Source organism: Haemaphysalis longicornis, unplaced genomic scaffold (assembly GCF_048455015.1).
Source record: "Haemaphysalis longicornis isolate Haplotype H1 unplaced genomic scaffold, Haemaphysalis longicornis Haplotype H1 scaffold_2, whole genome shotgun sequence".
Classification (NCBI taxonomy): Eukaryota; Metazoa; Arthropoda; class Arachnida; order Ixodida; family Ixodidae; genus Haemaphysalis; species Haemaphysalis longicornis.
The window spans coordinates 168,414,823-168,435,396 of NW_027526295.1; the positions used below are offsets into that span (position 1 = coordinate 168,414,823).

General features: G+C 45.5%; 1 protein-coding gene across 3 annotated transcripts; it reads left to right on the forward strand.

Moving 5' to 3' along the window:
- Nucleotides 1–648: 648 nt before the first annotated feature.
- LOC144169463 (uncharacterized) lies at nucleotides 649–12,589 on the forward strand. Of its 3 annotated transcripts, none has more exons than XM_077698642.1 (4): nucleotides 649–721; nucleotides 7,798–7,860; nucleotides 10,522–10,673; nucleotides 12,041–12,589. In XM_077698642.1, the coding sequence occupies exons 1-4, from the start codon at nucleotides 664–666 to the stop codon at nucleotides 12,365–12,367; spliced, it is 600 nt and encodes a 199-aa protein (XP_077554768.1). In that variant the 5' UTR covers nucleotides 649–663; the 3' UTR covers nucleotides 12,368–12,589. The 3 variants fall into 3 exon arrangements, with proteins under 3 accessions (XP_077554768.1, XP_077554769.1, XP_077554770.1); XM_077698643.1 differs by lacking the exon at nucleotides 649–721 and adding an exon at nucleotides 6,088–6,166; XM_077698644.1 differs by lacking the exon at nucleotides 649–721 and adding an exon at nucleotides 6,134–6,176.
- Nucleotides 12,590–20,574: the final 7,985 nt, after the last annotated feature.

Sequence of the window (20,574 nt, forward strand, 5' to 3'; positions counted from 1 at the left end):
CAATTGTGCCGTGCTGAAACCGATAACGCTGTGAAACTGCTAATCGTGAGAGCACTCGAGGGAGCGTATTCTTGACGTTTGAAAAGGCTGTGTCTGGAGTGCCGTCGGATGGTACTATGAGTACCGCACTAAAGCGACGTCCATCGGCATTCCTATCAATAAATGCCGTGTTTGGCACTACTTCGCCTCCATTATGGTAACGTAACGTAAACTAACCTTTGGTTTTTGCTAGCCCTCCAGCGGGCAGCGGTCGAACGAAGGTGGTGGCCACCTCTCCGGAGACGCTTTCTGCGGAGCTACGTAAGTAGAAGGGGGCTCGATCACGAGAGAGGTACCGTGTCAGCATGAAGGTTACAGCGACCGGTTTCAGGCTTGGTACGGATGCTCGACACACGGGGCTCATTCTTCAATAACAGTTGGGGCCATCTTGCTGGATGCCTCCTCTTTCCCCGCCGTATCACTCAATTCGGGACCAGGGCCAGGAGTCTCCGCCCGGGTCTGCGTCGAGGCTTGCAGGTGAGGCCCCTCTGCCTTAAAGGTATTGCTGTGTTTGTAGTTCTGCAGCAAGGAGGATGAAATTTTGCAGGTTCCAATCAGGCGGCTGCACCTCCAAGTACGCAGCTTGGACGGGGTCACCAAGGCCATCTATGACATATTGCCTTAATGCGGGACACAGCCAAAGGAGACCGCAACCTACGAGCAGGCGGTGGTTCTAATAGAGGTAAACCTTGATATCCTATACGCGACTTTGGTACCGGCTCCGCGACCGGCTGTAGCGGCTGTAGCGGGTACCGGCTGTAGCGGGCGTCATAGGCACCTGATAAGTTATGCAGTGATCAACGTCCTGCTCTATTTTGCCCAAGTCGAATGCGTGTGTCCTTCGTACAGATACCATGCCCCGGCAGCGTCGCGCAGGCGTTCTTCAGTGAATGACCAATTGATGTGCTCCGGCAACTTGGGGCAAGCGGCAAGGATGTCAATGAGCTGTATCGAGAGGGCAGCATTGTCCTGAAATCCATGAGACTCCGGCACATCCGCGTGGGTAGGCGATGAAAACGCGCTTCGTGTTCCGGGGTGGGAACGACGTCGCCAATATTCCGTCACACATCTGAGAGGGCCTGGACCGCGCAAGAAATATGGCCGCCATGCGCAGCACAGATCACCATCGGGTAAGGTTGGTCATCCTGGGAAGAGAATCCAAAGTGAGCAGTAATCATGGCGTGAAAAGGGGCAGAAGCGCTGAGCCCAGAAGACGTCGACCGCTGGGGAAGGACGCGCCCAAGGCTGGCTCGCCTGGGTGATGGTCGTAACTTGCTCTAGGCGCTCGTTCTGGGATCGCAGCCCCTCCGATGAACTCAGGCCGATGGTCTGGAAGGCGTGCCGGGCCTTCGCCATTGTTGAGGGCCGTCTCTGCGGCTAGGTCACCGCATGGAAGAGCATATCCGGAAGTTGGGTCGCCTCGAGGCTGGAAGGCCTGTCGGCTGCGCCACTTTGGAGGAACTACGTCCGTCTCTCAAGCTTCCAGGCTTATTGTGGTGCTGGTGGTTCCAATGAAATGGCGCGTACCCACTCATTGGGATTGGCCAGGAAATGGGCGCCTTACCGAAAGAAATTAGGCAATTTTTGAAGGGAGACAGAGAGAGAGAGAGAGAAAACGTTTATTGAAAATCAGGGACGGGGTAGGGGAGAAAAAGAGTTAGGAGCTGTGGGCGGCCATCCTATTCCGGTAGGCCGCGTGCCGCGGCTGCCATCCTCGCCCGAGAGATCAGGGCCTCCTGGTCTTCGAGCTGGCAGCTCTGCAACGCGCACTCCCACTGCTCAAAGGTAGGAGATCTGGGTGGTGGAGGGTTGGTGGGGCACGTCCAGACGAGATGAGCTGTGGTGTTAGGCTCATCGCATTGAAGGGAAAGAAAAAAAATTTAATTATTAGGATGAATTAGCAGTATATGAGTAGAGAAATAAAAGTAAGGAGATTAGAGAAAGAAACAAAAAACGGTAAAAACGAACACCATTTAATGAAAATTGGAAGTCAGAAACACGAAGAAAGTGGCACAGATGAAGCAGGGAGCTTGACGCGCATATTCTTGACAAGAAATCCAGTTAAGCTAAATGCTGTCTAGCACGGCAGACGGCCTGATTCCAGGATGAATGAGTGCAACACACTGCAAAGATTCCCGTGGCAGAATCCCAGTTCCTTCGCCCCGAATGACAAAATAACTGTAGCAGATAGCGGAAGGTTTAGCCGGCTGCATGTACTTTCTAAGTATCTTCGTCTTATCGAGGAGATTGTGCCTTAGAACGAGCTCCGTTTTTTTTCTTCCTTCGCTTCCAGTCGGCGGCCGCCATTCTTGGTTTTGTAGTGTATTGGCCGGTGACCTTGCTCTCAGCTTTTGCTTCGCAATGTTTCATGCCTCTACTAATATATATATATATATATATATATATATATATATATATATATGGCATCCGTATATATATATATATATACGCATGCCATGTAGGACAACGGAAGGACTAGACGAGGATGTGGTTTTGATTTCTGGTTTTGTGTAATGCGTAGCATTCTTTGCAGAGTGCCCACACAGCTGGGACCAAGCGTTCTGTATTTCCGCAAAAATGCATATTTGGCGGAATAGCACCTTAAATCGTTGTGATACACTCTTAGGCAAAAAGGACTAAAATAGGGACTAAAATACAGCCGTTAGTCTTCGCGGGCGACCGTTCATCTTCAAAGGGAGTATCTGCGGCAGAGTACGTGCCGTGTGCATAAATTCGGACTAACTGTTCGTCCCCGCCGATCTATAAGGAGTAACGGGAAGACGAAACGCATGCAGTTAGTCTCTTTGCTCCGTCGTTAATCCCCTAATGGCGTCGTCGTTGCCCTTTCGCGCATATGTCTGCGAACAGTTTTATATTTCCAAAACACAAGGCATTGCAGTCACTGGGTGCTTTAGATGGTGCCACGGGAGAAAATATTGATGTTAGTTATAAGAAAAACGCCTAGGGTTAGTAGAGCGGCGGGTAATGGCAAGGAGCGGCGAAGCGCGATTGTCATTCTCGGCGAGGTTATGTTGATACGCTGTGTTGCATTCGATTCGTGCGAGATAATAACGGCCAATGAAAGCTTTCAAGCGCCTTAACAGTAACTCAAAAATTAGTGACAGTAGCAAAAGTGGATTCCTGAGCGTAATAAATATGTATATGTTTAACAGACTAGAAAAAACGCATATTGCTGATGACAACTGCAAAACAAAAATGCTCGCTACAGGTAAGCGTCTCGAAGTTATCTTTTACACTCGGTACATAATTGCCTTGGGCACCAAAGCTATGACAATGCTGCAACTGCTGTAAAACCCGCTTGCATTTCGCGGTCGCAATCGTCTAGCGACGCGAATTTGGAGAATTCAGGCTAAGCAACACCAAATTCGCTTTCGCCGATGCAGGAAAATATGGCATGTTTCCTTATTCTGACACTCACACAGACGACACCTTTCACATACGTTACATAGAGCACTTAACATATGTATCGAACACTAAGAAAGCACTTAGCTTGCGCTAATTTGTGCGGAAACAAAGGAGTCGTCCGATCGCCCAGCTACCTATCTCAACTAGGCGACGACGAGTTGATTGTTATTTACGAAAAAACTATGGTTGTGAGGCTCTACTTCGAATCGAACTGAGCAATAGTCCCTAAACCTAGCAAAACGCTAAGCGCAAGGCGCAAAACGCGGTCACGTTCGCTTGCACAGATAGAAATTCGGGCACCAGTTGCAATGGATCTGTTGCGTTATGCACAGAACTACACCCTGTACACTTGAATATTATCTGCCGCAGGAACCATCCGGCGGCGTGGTCTAGCGGTTAGCGCGTCGGGTTCCTTGTGTATAATTCCGGGCGTCGGGGGTTCGATCCCTGCCGGTGCTGGCGTTTTTTTCTTTTTTCTGCACTCTACGCAGTTCGTCCTTGGGGAGTATCGGAACGGACCATCCGGGTGGGGGACTAACCGTTCGTCCCCTCGCAGTTAGTCCCCAAAGGGACTAATGATTGTGGCAGAGGCCGTTAGTCCCCGAAAGGACGAACTTTTAGTCCTTTTTGCCTAAGAGTGTAGGGTAAATGAAGGCAATTGGTAGAACAGAATTGTGATAAACCAGAAAATAGAAAAAACAAGAAATAAAAGTTAAGAAATGACCTTACAAGATGCAAAATATACATCTTATACAGCTGCCCTAAACACCGACCAATAAACCAATAAAATACGCTACAAAATGTTCAAAATACGACCAAAATAAGTGAAAATGGCGAGCCGTGTAATACCCTGCATATCCATAAAAAATGCAGATTTGGCGGACGTGACACCTTTAATCGTTAGCGTAGATGGAGATAATTGGTGAGACAGAATTTTATAACAAGAAAAGTTCAGAAACAGAGAAAAATATAATGTTCGAAAAAATGATCTGGCTAAATCGAAAATATGCATCTTATACATCTGCCCCGAAAACCGAAGAATAAGCAAAACAGGTCCGCAACAGACGTGTAAAATATGAATGAAAAATAGCGAAATTGGTGAACCTTGTAACGCCTTGTATTTCCCAAAAATGCAGATTGGACGGAAGCAACCCTTTTTATGGTTACCATAGCGCAAATGGAGATAACTGGTCGGGCAGAATTTTGAAAAACCGTAAAATAAAAGTATCGGAAAAATAAAACGTTCCCGAAAATGATCCGTCAAAATCTAAAATCCGCATTTTGTACATCTTCTTCCAAAACCTAAGACTGAACAAAAAAAAAAGCCCACAAAGAAACGTGCGAAATACGTATAAAAATAGCTTAAACTGATCAACTCTGGAAAGCGCCTTCCATCTTCGAGGAAATAACATAATTAGAGAAGAAAATGCACTTATTCGCTAAAGGTGTAGAAATTTAGATCATTGCCGAAACAAAACAAGAGGAAACTTTAAAAAAATTCCCCGCATTTCCCCGAGGGGAAGAATGTGAAAGTGCGAATGCACGAGTTGAATTTGCGTGGTTCGGTAATGTTCGTGAAAGAGAGATCACACACACACACACAACTACAAAGAAAGAAAGATGCATTTATTCACAGACACCTATTTGTGTTGTCGTTGTACTTGATTGCTAGAGCGGACCTCAGCTTTGAAATTTCGTGTCAGTACTCCTTTAAGCGGGTGCATTAGCCCTTCTCACGCCCGATTCCTGGCCAATCCCCCACGTGGGTATGTGCCATGTCAGCGGCCAGGCAGCGTGCGCCCATCTCCCCCCGTTGCCAAGGAAGACTAGGAGATTCCTGGCCAATCCTCCACGTGGGTATGCTATGCGGACATCGCCGGTGGACGCAGGTTCAGGGTCGCTTAAGAAGTGCATTCGCACTTAAAATGACCCAACGTCTTTCGCTGCTCAAAGCCATATTTAGCTGTAAAGAACTCCGACTCTAGAAAAAAACCCGCATATGAATGCCGCGCATTAGCAGGCAATTCTTTGAATTTCTGCAGATTTTTTTCAAGTTTTAACATAATTAAAATTATGGCCAGGAGCGCAATTGTTTAAAGTTCAGAGGGACAAGTGGTTGTGCACCTTGAATATTTTTTGCTGTACTTAGTCAGCTATGCAGCTCCACGTAACACATAAAATTGAATCAGCATTATTCGAGTTCCTTTATCGTTCGGCACTCGAGACTATTGATTTAGGCTTCATAAGCGAGTCAGATATGAGCTAACATATTAAGAATTCCCCTTAGTCGCACTGTCAGCTCATGGTTGTTCGAGGTTGGCCGAATAGGAACTCTTATGAATTATCTGAGCACGCTTGGCACTATTAAGGTCTCGACCTTGCGGGCCTATTCATATCAGCGTTAGATTAATCATATTCGAGTTTGACCGAGTAAGGAGGTTTCTGCAAAGTCAGATAATTTCCGAACAATATGCCAGTCCTGCTTTGTTAGACGCAGCAGATAACACTTATGATATTGCCAATATGAGCGCATTTTTTTTCTTGAATGCCTTTCCAGTGAGTATCGCTTATGATAGGCCCCTGCTTATCAGAGCTGCATGAAAAAAAAAAAAAAAACCAGACCTTCAATGTTGCGCCCTATAAAATCGAATACAACTTCGGCGTGGAGTTGTACTCGGCAAGCCGCAGCGCAGCTGGCGAGGTAACGTACTGTATGTCATCACTTCTTTGATAGTGTTGCGCAGTTTCGGATCATTCTTTAACATCAGTGCTAGACGTTTTTGTTTATGTAACTAATCCTCGGAGAAGTTATAGAGTGATTTAAAGCAGAATTTAGAATATCGAGCAACCAACTAACAAGTGAGATAGTAATGGTTTTTCGTGGTCTGCAAATATTTTGAATGTAAACGAGATTTGTTCTTTGCTGCTGGAACAATTATTGGTAGTGTTCCCTTAATAAAAAAAGTAGAAATGAAGCCCGGACAGTCATTGTAGTGGAATACTAGTTTTTGTGTGTAGAGAGTTGAAACCTGCTTTGAATTTAAGGAATACGCGTAGCTTACACAATTAAGGGAAGCCAGCCATTGTTTGTTCACTCCTATCTCAAGGCGTCTAGAGTGCTTAGTTTATATGAAATTATCGCGTATGGTGAACAGGTTGACTTTTTGATAACTTCTTGGCTATGGTATCTTTCTCTCTGAAGAGCGCGAGATAGCGAATTTTTCTTTTAGATTTAAGCTGCACCTATACTAGATTTTACCGCATATAAAGAAATTGTTCTGGCTGCCATTTCTCAGCCTGGGTCAACTGCAGCTTGCTTCGCATGTCAGGTACAGTTTACAGAATTACGTGGCAAACTTCAGTGTGTGTGAAACACTGACGAAGTTATTCACAGATCAATCCTGTACGCAGTGAAAGATTTATTAAATGTATTGCCTTTTGTTAGCACAACTGAGCCAGGTAACGTGATATTAAGGTGGTAACAATAACGTATATGCCAACACGTAGCTTATGTTTTTATGCCGTAAGATTGCGCCTATATCGATAGCCTGAACAATGTCGCATGAAGCAATAGGTACCAGAAAAATGTCCCGATATTCTGCCCCCTTGACTGCAAATGATATAGAAAGACAATAGCCTTCCTCCCGCCCTCGCAAAGTACCACCCTTCGTCTTCCTTATGATCCCCTCGCTACTGCTATCTCTTCCCCGCTCTTCCACTCTACCTCCTCCCAACCACCTTCCCTTCTTTCACCCCCTGACTCGTTTTCCACCTTCTGTAGCCCATCTGTCTTCAATTCTACTACTCTCTCCGGTCCCATAAGGCCACTTTCCATCTTCTTATCTTGCTTTAATATCCTGCCCCTCTCCCTCCTTGCATTTACTGCACCATCTTCTCCTCTTCATTCTTACCTTCACTGACGCATTCTCTCTATGCGCGCAAGACCCTCCATCTACACTTTCTCTCAAGCGCTTGCCTGTTCCTTGAGAATGCCGCGTTGTACAGTGATACCGACCCTCCAGCAGTGTCGCACGCTCTTGCAAATCTCTGGCAAAGAAGAATTTTAGGCGCCAGCATTTGATCGATGTTATTTACATACTATTGTGTTCCATTTCTGTATTCGCACTTGAACAGAAGCAGCTGTTTTATAGAGTTGTACATTCATCCAGTTGTGGCTTTATACTCGACAAATTCCCCGTGTCTCATCCAAACTTTTGCCAAAGCGGTTACTTTGCAAAAAAAAAAAAACAGTGGTGTTGGTGTATGTTGGCGTGTACTATGCTATGAGTTATAACGCTAAAGCTCCCTGTTAAACAATACTGTTTTTCGCAGGAGCAAGCACGATGGGAAGAATTGAAGTCGTTCTTTGCATCCTGGGTTTTTGCGCTGTCGCAGGTAGGCACTTCCAGTTGAATAAAATAGTTATATTTATGAAACCGACGGTATTCTTAACAGAAACTGGCAAATGTCAAGCTGTCTACGTCGTGAAAGCTCCTTATTTTCACATAAACGTTTTTAAAATGTGTAATGTGCTTTGACTTTTGTCAGCACTACTGCACACGTGATGACCCACCCATTTCATCTCCTTCCCTTTCGTCATGGCTTAATCGTTCGCCTTTGTAAAATTGTTGTATTGATATATTTAGCCAGAATTTATGGCAATGGTAACGCAAGTTCTGCAATCCTCCTGGAAACAATCGGAAGAACCCCCTTCGCAACAATCCTGAGTGATAAGAAATCCTGAAAAGAATTGGGAAGTTTATTTGTCGAATTCTTATTTCTGGCACAGTGGGGAGATTAACCCGTGTAGCCTGCTTCTTGATTGTTAAGGGGAAGGCTACATCATTCGTTACGGGGTTGGAATGAAAGATACCATGCGCCGTTCGTGTCTGCGCTGCATTACACGTCAAGGCTGTTATGCTGGTTGTCAAATTGGTCTCATTGTATGTAAGCCTTCAAGAATAAGACCTTACCCAATTGATTGATGATACCAGTCTGGGAAAGTGAGAACTTTGAACTTGCTAGTATGTTGTCATAGCCAAAGTGGCCAAACGGGGTAATGGTGGTGCGGGGTAGAATAAGGAGCAGGAAAACAAACTTCACTTATTATATTGCATGTAAATCAGCAGATAACACCAGGAAATAGACTCTGCACTACATACCATACGTTTTACTGCATAGATAAACATTTCACGTTTGCTCTTCACTCAACGTTTATTCAAGAATAGTGAAGCCCACCAAGGCACTTGGGATCTATTTATAATAAGTACGCACAAATGTTTCCTGATTCTTGAAGAGCTTCGTTGGGTCTCGAGTGCAGCTGAAGAGCATTATGCAGCAGGAAGTTCTCGGAAGCCATTAAAATTGTTAGGCCTAGCATCCCAGCATTACAAAAGTATGGCGTCCAGAGTGGAGACCTTATCAGCTTAATGCAACTATGAGGTTAAAAAAACGTGCACGTGTATGTGGACTTTGTGCTAATCTGGACATTTATCTGTTGTCTGTTTTGACGAGTGTTTCAGAGAAGCTCTCATGCGTACGCGCCAAAAACAATAATCTTAGGGTACATCGATAGTTTAAAAAATCTATACATATATTTTTTCCCAGATTTCAAGAATACTACTGACGTACACTTCATTATAATTAGGCATACTTTACAAAAAAATCTACAAAAAGTGAGCTTTATACAATAACAGAGCGGAATTATTTTTTATTGCAGTAGAACACATTAAACAAAAAAAGTTTGATATTTGTTTAAGAAAACCTAATTAACCAAGCTGTTTTCAACTATCGCACAAAACTAACTTTTTGTCTTGCGCAAGAAAACCTTCGACACCAAAGTCTTCTTTGTATTCAGAAATGCAGGGGAAATCAAATTTTCTGTCTAGAACACCGCGGTCGTGTACGCATCACTAGCGGAAACTTCTCGCACAACACTTATCACGATACAAAACGAAGGTATAGTTCACTTAAAAAGCTGCATGCAGCATGAACTGTGGATGCTACGTTCTTGTCCACGGTCCGTCCACTGATGGCGCCTAACTTACAGTGAACAAGACGCTGGGGCCTCGCATTTACACCTGACTAGAAAGGCGACGGAAATGTCCTTTCAGGTTTTCCTTCACAGCAAGTTAGGCGAGCTCAGAGGGAGGATTTTTGAGAACAGTATGGCCTTCACAGCGCTGCATGAAGCTTTTGAAATAAGCTATAAGTACGTGACGACGATTATATGTTTCCAGGCCGAAAAATGAAGTGACAATAACAAGCAATAACTCATGAATCGTGGGAAGAAAAACTACAAGGAGCATAGCAAAAAAAAAAGCAAGCGACACAAATTAACTGACGTGACTTTACATCCGCAGAGAATTGGCCCCATTCGAGCAAAGTGAGTTCCCTTCAATGCAAAACCGAAAATGGGCCATCTATGCATTGGCTATGTCTTCAGCCGGTACAAACGAGGAGGGACAGCCCTTTCAGAGGTCTGACACCAGCAGAGCACTCTACATCCACTTTTTTATATTCAGCAGGCCAACTTACGCTCACAAATAACCGTGACAGCACGCATAAACTTGATCCTTTAACCTCATCTATTGCTGTGCGCAGACTGCGAGGACCACTCTAATAAAGGCGGTGCTCAGACGTCACCCGAGTGCGCGAGGGTCATTGCAGCTGTTGTAGACCCAAGGCTCATGGCTTCAGACTCAATGAATGCTTTACGCCCCTCGTCATTATCATGATATTCATAGTGACTGGGTAAAAATATGAACAACCTTGTGTTAATGACAAGCAATACCAAACGCAGAAACGCAAACACAAAAATTCTTGTAATATTTTAACTCCGTGACGATATTTATGGTTCATGAATGTATGGGTCATATCTGCTTGTAACTAAAATCGATTTCCTGATTTAATAATTCCCTTTTGCAAACTTGATTTCGTCGTCGTTATTTTTCATTCCTAAAAATCCGCGGTCAGACACCATTAGCATGGCGCTCTTTGGTCTTTGTCGCGCTTGCAAGAATGAAATCCCATGCCATTGTTCTTGCTTTATTTCAGCCACTGCGCACACGCTTCCCGAACCTGTGAGCACTTCCGGTGAGGAGGCTGATGCCGGAGAACCCCTCACCAAGGAAGAGGCATTCCAAGTGGCCGTGCTCCTGCTAGAAGTGGCACACGACCTTGAACAAGATGATGAGCTAAACAGCGTGGTGAGAAATTAGGAGGAAGGGCCGATTTTAGGAGTGAGTGAGTGAGTGAGTGAGTGAGTGAGTGAGTGAGTGAGTGAGTGAGTGAGTGAGTGAGTGAGTGAGTGAGTGACGCCCCACTGCCCTGTTATGACTGAAATTGGACTGTTACAATTCTTGGTGCTAGTGCATTCTTGTAAGTTTGATATTTTTTTCTTAATGATAAAGATATACTTTCGGTTTTTTTGGGGGGGGGGGATTATTTTTACCGAATAACCAGGGTGACAAAATATCAGACGATGTCCTGGCTACCTGAGAGTGTCTGAAGTTACCAAATAGGTGCCTGTGGGGCACTTGCACGCACTCCTCTAAAGAAGAACATACCCGCAAGAAAGCCGTGAAATTGCGGATGAGGTCAAAACGCGAAACCTACAAACTGATATTGACTAGATTATTGATATTTACGGCCACTGATATTAGTGGTACTGATATAGATTACTGATGTTGACCGGTCTGCAATGCGCAGAAACAATACGAACAGCAGCGAAAATTCGTGACAAATCATCCTAGAGCATATAAAAAAGATCATTTTTAAGCTTCTATACATGGATATGGCTGACGATTACGATACTCCCTAATGCGGTATTTGAGTGCAGCTGTGTAGCTGTTTTGCGTAATAGTCGAAAGCACGAAAGCATGAACTACTCTGACGTTATTTCTTAGCGCGTCACCACTGCCGAGCAGCATGTCTCGCGCGTATTCGGCATACTGCTCTTCCCCTCACACTTCCGCCATACTTTCCTGCGCAACTTTTCTGCTCACTCTATCTCGTCTGTCTAATTGTCTTCTTCGTTTGCTCGGTTACGATGGGGCAGACGGCTACACAAAACGACAAGAGTCGGCGTTTAAGAGCTGCGCTCTAAAGAAACTTGTGACTAGATTCTATACCAAAAGAATTGTAGAGGTGTGGTTGGTGAGCCCATATATTGCGGTCCATAGTCGCGGAAGCACGCAGGTCAAAAGACTCCCGCTGTTTATTGCACCACCAAGCCGAGGTAAAAAGTAACCAGAGGCCAGAACCTCCGAATCTGCGGTTTTTCGGCTTCGCACTTGTAAAGCGTGCGGTAAGTTCGGAGAAATACCGGCTATCGTTGCAGTGCCTTTTAATTTCGTCGTACACCTCATCGCGCTCTTTAAGGTCGTTATTGGGCTCCTCGATCTATAATTTAACCCCTCATTTGACTCGGACTAGCTTGTAAAACTTTTTATCTTTTCGCAAAGAATAACACAACGGAAGAAGTTCCCCGCTCATTACCTCCAGACATATCTATAACTTAGGCTGAGTTCTCACGCAGATTGACTCATATTTTCAATGCAATCGTTCTTTTCAGACGGATGAATACTTCTTTCGCAAGTTTTGGGAGAAAACGAAGAATGCCACAAAAAAGCACGCTAAAAAGTTGAAGGAGAAGCTAAAGAAATACGGAAAGAAAGCCAAGGTCATCATCAAGGAGGCCGCCAAGGAGCTTGCTGTGGATCTTGCCAAGGTAGCCAAAGAGAAAGTGACTGAAAAAGCGTTGGAAATTGTTTCCGATCTCATGAAGGAGACCACCGCCAAATATTCCCTGGAAGATGCCGAAAGTAACCAAGACATCTTGCATCACTTGTGCGCTAGAATGACTGACAATGCACTCGCGCTAATGCAGCACAGCCCATAACTGCGTGGTGGTGCCACAAGGAGATGAGGTTTCCGACTTCCTTCAAGATTTGTCAGACTGACAGCATCATATTGGTAAAGTATAGTAAAATTAGGCAGTATCAATTGTGTAGGAGATTACTCATGAAAGCTATGCAAATGGTATCGATGCTGGACGCCGGTCCTGAAAATGCCACTTTTGAACCGTACTTGCCTGAAGACTAATAAATTGCCTCGTCTTATATGTGCAGCTCACATTTTTTAAAACCTTCGGGGTTGGTGTTTCCGTGTTGCTTTATAGGCGCCAATTTTCTGCGGCTGTCTACAACCTCCTATTGTCCGATGGTGGGGAACATCTTAGCTTTTACAACAATCTTTGACCCCGGCCTGGCGAATAAAGTCCTTTTTTTAATTTAACCTCGCCATCTGGGCTGGTGAGGCTTGCTGTAACTGCGGTTTTTTTACATAGCGTTCCGACGAGCGCTGCTACTACTCGGCCTTTCCTCGTTTATAAGTGTCTGTACAATGCAGCAGAAGAGTGTTGAAAGGCACCGCGGGTGAATGACTTGCTTATTCTGCGATTTTGCCCCGGCGGATTCACCGATTAAGGCTACGACGACTGGTTTGTTTACATTGGTTTTTTACTTTAAATTTACCAAAAATGCGCCTAGCGAGCTGATTTAACTAATCAAATTATCGGAACTGTCTCCCGATAACGCAAGTATGGCCTTGAAGCTAGGGGTCATCCTGTCACGGAAGTTAACTAGGCTTGCTTTCCTTGCCTTGGCAAATAACCCTGGCCGTTACACGTTTATATTTGTACACCCATTGGTGCTAGGGGGTTCAAATTTGGTACAAAGGTGCGTTAGAACTTTATGAAAGAGGAGTTCGAAAGGATAAGAACTTACGCGGCAGATTTACTAACGAAAATTTGACATTTTGCGCAGCTCCATCCAAACCCGTCCGTCATGATGTCATGGCGGACACTAAGTTACGACACTTGGTTACGGAGGGGGAAAGTATACGTCAGAGCTACGTAGCGAACGCTGTGCCCATATCGGGCTAGAAATAGTGAGCCAACCCTGGGTGACACAGGTAGCATCGTTGAATTTGAATAACTCGACAACCGCTGGTGCACAGAAAAGTACCACTTACTGTGACCGCCTGAGCAACGTCCACACAGATATGTAATCGGTTTTAACGTAGAAAATACGAAATTTAGTTTTCGTCCCCCTGTTGGGGTGCCAATGTTCCCGGATTTTAGAGACAACAGGGTTGCCTATCTAGTGTGGAGCCCTGCTAAAAGGTCCCCGTTGTTGGCCGAGCTCACGATAAACACTTTTTCGGCTTAGAATAGGGTTAAACGGGAAAGGAATGGTGCTAATACACCTTCAGCGGCCTTTTTGGCCAGCTGAGCTTTAAACTAGCTACTTTTTCGTAGGTATATATTTGAGCATACCTGTAGTTCACTTTTATAACTTCCAGTCGTCAGTGGACCGGTCACCATTAAGCCAGCGTCTCAGCTTATTCCTCCAGAACCACGCGTATAAAAAAAGCGAAACCGAGAAACGTAATCTCAATAGCGCTGCAGCAGTGCGGGGCAACGCCTGCAGCGGAAACTTCTCTCGCGCTCTCTCTTTTTCGCCTGGCTCTCTCAGCCCAACCCATGCAGGTACGGAGTGCTGCCTGCTCCGGAAGTAACCATCATTCCGGATACCTTAGAGGTTACACTAGAAAGGTTCAATCCTGCTAGGAAATTTTTTTAGGGACGCAAGGAGCCCTTCCTTAACAGAGCAGGATCTGGCTACCCTGATGTAGTAGTCGGCCGCCACCTCCCAGACTGACCAACTCAACTCTCGGCCCACAGTTGCCAAGAGCTATAGAGAACCTGTCCACGGCGGCGGTAAGAACCGTGATTCAGCGGAGGAGACTAAGAATCTCTGGGTCCGGACAGACCGTCTTTGGAACTTGACCATGGCAATGGTCAACGCACGCACGCTGTCTAGCGAGGGAAGCTTAGCGGTACTACTAGAAGAACTCTCGGACGTTAAGTGGGATAATATACGGTTAAGCGAAGTTAGAAGGACAGCAGACGGCTTCAAAGAACTCGTTAGCGGGCATATTCTCTGCTACATGGACCCCAGCAAAACAACGAACACGGGGTGGGATATTTATCCACAGAGAAATAGCAGATAACGCGGCGGAGTTTTTCAGCATTAGCGAGAGAATCGCGGCCGTTGTGATCAAGCTAAACAGGTTAAAGATAGCACAAGGCTGTGCCCCAACATCCAGCTATGATGACGAAGCCGCACATCGCTTCTACGGGGACATCAAATCAGCAATGAAAAAGGCACCACAGTTAACCATTCTGATGGGAGAGTTTTACGCGAACGCCGGAAAGAATTAAATGGGAGAATGGTCAGTGGGAACCTTCTTGGGAATAGACAATCGCTACAGTAGAGATAGACTTGTGGTATTTATCGGGATAATAACCTGAGGTTGATGAACCCATCCTTACACAAACAAAACAGGACATAGCATAGCACAAAGAACACATTCTTATACTCTTACACAAACCGTATAGCGTTTTAAAAATCGTTTCGGCTTACTAAACTACTTTAACTGGCAACGTCATCGTGCATGTGAGGATTGGTGTTCATGAGGAAATGTGTTGGGGAAGCGATGTTTCACATTCACCAGCAAAATATTTTTAGAGGGATGTGCGACACCTGCGCTGCCCCATGGCTGTATTCTCGCAGCGCACGCGATAAAAAGTAACCGCAAGCACCCTGCGGGAATAATCATACGAGAAAGAGCTCCGCGCTCTACAACAGATGTCCCCAGCTTACCATGCATCAACGTGTTCAAGTGCAATCACTTCGTTTACGTACGCAAAATAAGAACTACCACTGTGTTAGACCGTGGTGTAGCATCGTCACACCATGCTACATACAGCACTGGAAAAAAGGTAGAAATATGGTTCTTTTTTTTAAATGTTGAGACTTTCTATCGTTGTATTAACAATCCTAGTGGCGATACTCTTGCAGGAGAAATTTAAGGAACTGTAGTGTGCCAGGGCTTTCATGCTTCCCAAATTTTGCTAAGTGCATTTTAGCAACTTATAAAGTTTGTACAATATCTGAATTGATGTGACAGCACCCGGACGTAGGGCAATGCAGCGGCCGTTGTAATCTCTTGTGGCGTAGACAAGTCTCCTGAAATTAAGGGTCAAATGCTTTGACCCCCTTAGTGTAAGCTAGTTTTGTAATATGACAAAAGACAGCGCTTAAACGGGGACGAAGAAAGGAGTCCACAAACACAGCTCTCGTGTTTTCAAACGTTTTTTGTACACGGTTATGCACTGTTTTTGTCGTATTAAGAATCAACTAGCCCAAATTTAAGCCTTGGTTATCTGTGCAACAGCGCGAAAAAAGACGTGGACGCAAGAAATGGACAGGACGAGCGCTGCCTCAGCGCTCGTCCTGTCCATTTTTTTCGTCCACGTCTTTTTACGGGCTATTGCCCAGAATGACGCCATAACAACTTGCCCAGCTCACTACTCTGTTACTTGGTTATCTAGTTGGGATTACAAAGTCTTTGAACCATAGGTAAATCCATGATTTTCTTTGATATGACATAAGCGTTCAAATCCCGCTCGCCCATTCAATTGTAATTATCGACAGTGTAGAGGCAACCCGTGCTGACTTTCACCAAGCTTTGAATCTATGATCCACAAGCGAGGAAAATCCCGGTCAATAATATGGGGTCGCATAAGATCGCCGAGCCCAAAATATAGCCACCGGTTTTTAACAACTTTCATGCGTTCCACGGGCATAGATGGCACTGTTCTGATTAAGGTTTAAGTCTTCTTCTGGAAAATAAGGGAAACTTAGGTTTGAAACAGGACGCCACTATATAACGAGCCCTGAACTTCTCGAAACAAAACATTTTCCCACAAATTGAACCATTTTCATGGAAGTACTGTACGGTGTTTGGCAAGGACCTCGAATGGGTATAAAATAAATGGCATGGGACATGATGTATAAAGTTCACATCAAAAGGCATGCCGGGGTTTCCAAACTGCCGAAGTTCTAATACCCCGGTATGAAAACGTTTGTGCATGTGCTCTTAATCATTTAAATTGAAATTTGAACTTTGTTTATTGTGAAGATTTCACAGGTACAAAATACAAACAACAATGTCCGGTTCCTTAGCTTTCAGCTAGTTCTGGACCAATTCAAAACATAGAAATTGACATAGGGAGCCCGGGAGCCCGGTGGTTGCATTTTTAATGGGTGTTCGTGCTGGATAATATTGGCGGTAGGTTTGCTTTTTGGAAGGTGGTAACTATCTCTCTTGGGGGTAATAAGTGTAACTACCGACGCTTTTGTTAAAAGTCGTAACAATTTTAGAAGGGGGTCTACTGTGCAATGAAGCCCACTAACGTGCATGCAGGAACATTAATTAGTGTTTTCAGCACCTTCCTCCAATCGGCAGCACCGCTCGTGAGTGAAGTTGCAAGGAGTAAAGTTACATTCCGTAGCAAGAGGATAGCAGTGGCCGTTCTTTTCGGGCACCATGTGAAGGGGGGATACGTAACGGCTCGAGCAAGCTCGTGTAATGCCAAGTTCCTGCGGTTCTCCCAGTGTGCACGGGCGATCTTCTGTCTGTCGGGAGCGATACGTCGTGGGTAGAAGAAAAAGGGTGGTATGGTAGTTGTGACATTTCCAAAAAGCGAAGGAAGGACGGCGCGGGTTTCTTCAAGAAACAAAATCTATTGGATCAAACTTGTGCGCTGCTAAGAACTCAAGGAATAAACGAGCGGCGAAGGAGCAGTAAAAAAAAATGACGGGCATAGGCGAGTGCCGGCGAATCGAATGTCGTGGGGTTTGCCCTGCGAGCATTTATCTTTCGGTGTGATTATTACGGCGAAAGCTTTCTTAATGAGAACGATCGCATTCTGTGAAAAAACTAATGCGTTTCCCCCATGGGCGTTGGCAGGATTTTGTCTTGAAGGGGAACAAACTCGTTGCCCCCGCCGTAGGAACAAGGGGGGATATAAGTAAAATTACACATCATCCGAAGGATGTAACGTCGAATGCTCGTTTGTGCGAGTACGTTTTTAGAAATAAACAATTTTAAGCGTTCAGTTTTAAGACTTCTTTTAACAGTCGTACATCACAATTGGCTATTGCAGCATCCGTTACATTAGAGCAACATTTATAAGAAGGCACAGGTTTTTGAAACAATTGTCTCGCACCGACCAGATATATATCATGTAAAATTAAATTATTTGTAGAGAAAGATTGAGAAAAATTTGTAGTTTCATTGTGAAAACACTTTATACAGTCACTCATACTTAAAGATAAGCACCAAACGTCTACAGGCACGCGGATTCTAAAGTCGTTATCATGGTGGGTGCCCTTTGATTCTCCTTTTGCGTTCGTTTGGCGATGCTGCTGAAGAATGCCGAGTCCAGCTAGACGACTGGTGGACACCGTAGAACGAAGCCAGGCTTTCACACGCCGGATCATGTTAAACGAACGCTCGAGCAGGACAACACATGGCGCGGGGTATGAAGGCGTTTTGCCGGGCGCGACTGAAATCGGGATATACTTGATTGAGTGTGGGGTTTAACGGTCCGAAGCTACGCATGGACTATGAGGCGCGCCGTAGTGGAGCGCCCCGGATGAGTTTTGACCACCTTGGGAGCTTTAACGTGCACCTAAATGTCAAAAAACGGACGTTTTCCTTCTCACCTCGATCAGAAAAGAAGCCACCGCGGCCGGGATCAAACCCGCGCCCATGGGCTGCGCAGCGAAACGCCTTAGCCACTGAGTCAACCGCGGTGGCATGATATCAGGACGTGTTTCCTCAGGGAGTGCCAGGAAGTCCACGGGGTATTTATTGAAGTCGTTGTTCTTTCACGATCGACGCCAAAGTCTAACTCCACGGCCGAAGTTGTCGAAATTGTAGTATTTCTTAACTGACTCGCCGAGGTTCGTTGTTAAATCTTGTTGGTTCCCTCGACCTCTTTAGGTGATGCAATAAATATAAAACAAATGCAGAGGTATCTCCTAATTTTTTTATCTTGTTCTGATAGCCGAGAATCCAATTAAGAGATGAAGACGCTACGCGTATTCTTCCGCACTTTCGCAGTGTTTTAACGGCCTGTATTTGAAGTGCAATGATTCGCAGCACACCAAATTATGTGCCAAGCTGTTCTGCTGTCACCTGATTCTCTGATTCATTCTTGATATGTAGAACACCTACCTCTAGCTCGGAGAACATCGCGAGACTCATTAAATAGCTCTCCCTGGGAGAACCTGATGGGCGCCCTGCCAATATGCAAGGATAAAACTAAAATGCAGCTTTCGAGAAGCAATCCTGAGTATGCTTTCTCGAGTATAGGGTTAGAACAAAATAACTCAGTAATGTATCCAATAAGCATGTCCCTCTCACGTAACGGGCCAACTTTATTAGTCATGCTGAAGCCAGGGTTACGCGGTACAAGTAAATTTGTGTTAAATAACAAAAACAAGAAATCACTAATGAATTAGCTGTGATTAGTGTTTTGCCCGAAATGGGGTGTAGCCAATAATTTCGAATGCGGAAGACTCGTGCCAGACTTTTGTGTCTGATTGAGTTTCCCCTGTGACGGATTATTTCAGGGCGAAGCTATGTGGAGATGGCCCTGCGATGGTGGAGGCTGCTGAGATGTGACAATGGTGGTAGAAATGTCTTCGTATTTGGGATCGTCAGGAAAATAAGCACGAGGTACATTTCAGGTTTGCAAAAAGCTAAAAGGGAGGAGCCTCGCAATTGTCTAAAACAGCTCCGAGAAGCTTCGCCCTTCTCTAAAACATCTCCGAGATCATCACAGGCACTTTGGCGTGCGGAGGCTGCGAGGTGACATAGCCGGTCTTTTCTCTTCCCGTTCTCTCTGCCCTCGAGGTACACATTGTGGCCACGACTGGCTTGGGTAGGTGACAGGGATTGGTTTTTGGGCGCCAGGCCAGCTGAACTGCTGGATCCTGGTAATGCCGATTTTAGGATGCCTGGAAGGGGGTTTGTTGGTAGCGAAGCGCAGACACTGGAATGAGTTGTCCAGGTTATGTCGGACCGACTAGTCTTCGGTCTCTACTGTCTCGAAGCCACTGCTGGCGAGGGTGACAGTGACTGATGAGAGACCATACGGGCTGGTTGGTGGGCGGTGGTCGCACCGATTCCTGATTACAATATTGATATCCCGCATTGTTGAGACGGTCCAAGCAGTCCCTCAGCAAGCGGGTCTCGCGCACCCAGCACGATTGTCGTACTCTCCGGCAGTTCCTGGACTGGCCTCACTCGAGCCAGCTGCATTATTATGCATGTATAATTGGTTGAGCTGCCTACTTGGCTAGTTATTTGGAGATAGTGGCCCTAACTTTTGTTGCCAACGGCTACGTATCCTTATTTTTGGTCCAACCCATACTTCCTCGCCATGGGCCCACGCGAGTAATGAAGCTGTGTTCACCAGATCCATGCCCCACTATTGTGAAACAGCTTCCCCGTTCTTGAAGTCTACTATTCCTGCATTCTCGTCTTTACGATCCTCAAACGCAGGCCCTAGCAAACGCTACGAACAGAACAATCACCAATATGCTCATTATGTTTTCAATGCGCTTATCATTGCAACCAAAGCCTTAAGTATAAACAAACGCTTGTAATGTGGACTGAACATACTCTGATTTTTTTTTCATATTTACGTCATTTGTTGTCGATTTCCGCGGGTTCGTTGATCACATTCCAAGTTGCTTCGAGCCATCTACGAGCGCCTTCGAGGTAGAGAGAGCATGTTACCCTCCGATCAAATAAAATGCAGTGACGATTAGTGTACTCCCTAATGCGAAATTTGGGCGCAGCGCGAGCTGCGGTCATCTCGGTCACGGCGTATATCTGCATATTCTGAGGAAGGGATCGAGAGATCAGCGAATGCAAGGTGGCGCACGCTACTCTGCCGTTATCTCGGAGCCCGTCGCCGTGTTTTAGCCTCCCGAGCAGATGTCACGTGATTCGGATTAGCCACGCACGGAGGTGCAGCGAGCATGTTGCAAATCGTGTTTGAACCTTTCTCAAATGTCAGGTTTATTGATTAGCGGCAAATCGAACAGCGTCTGGTGGCGCTGGTGGTGGCGTCTAATGGTGGGCCTTAGTGGCGACGCATGAAACAAGAGTGAGGGGGATGCA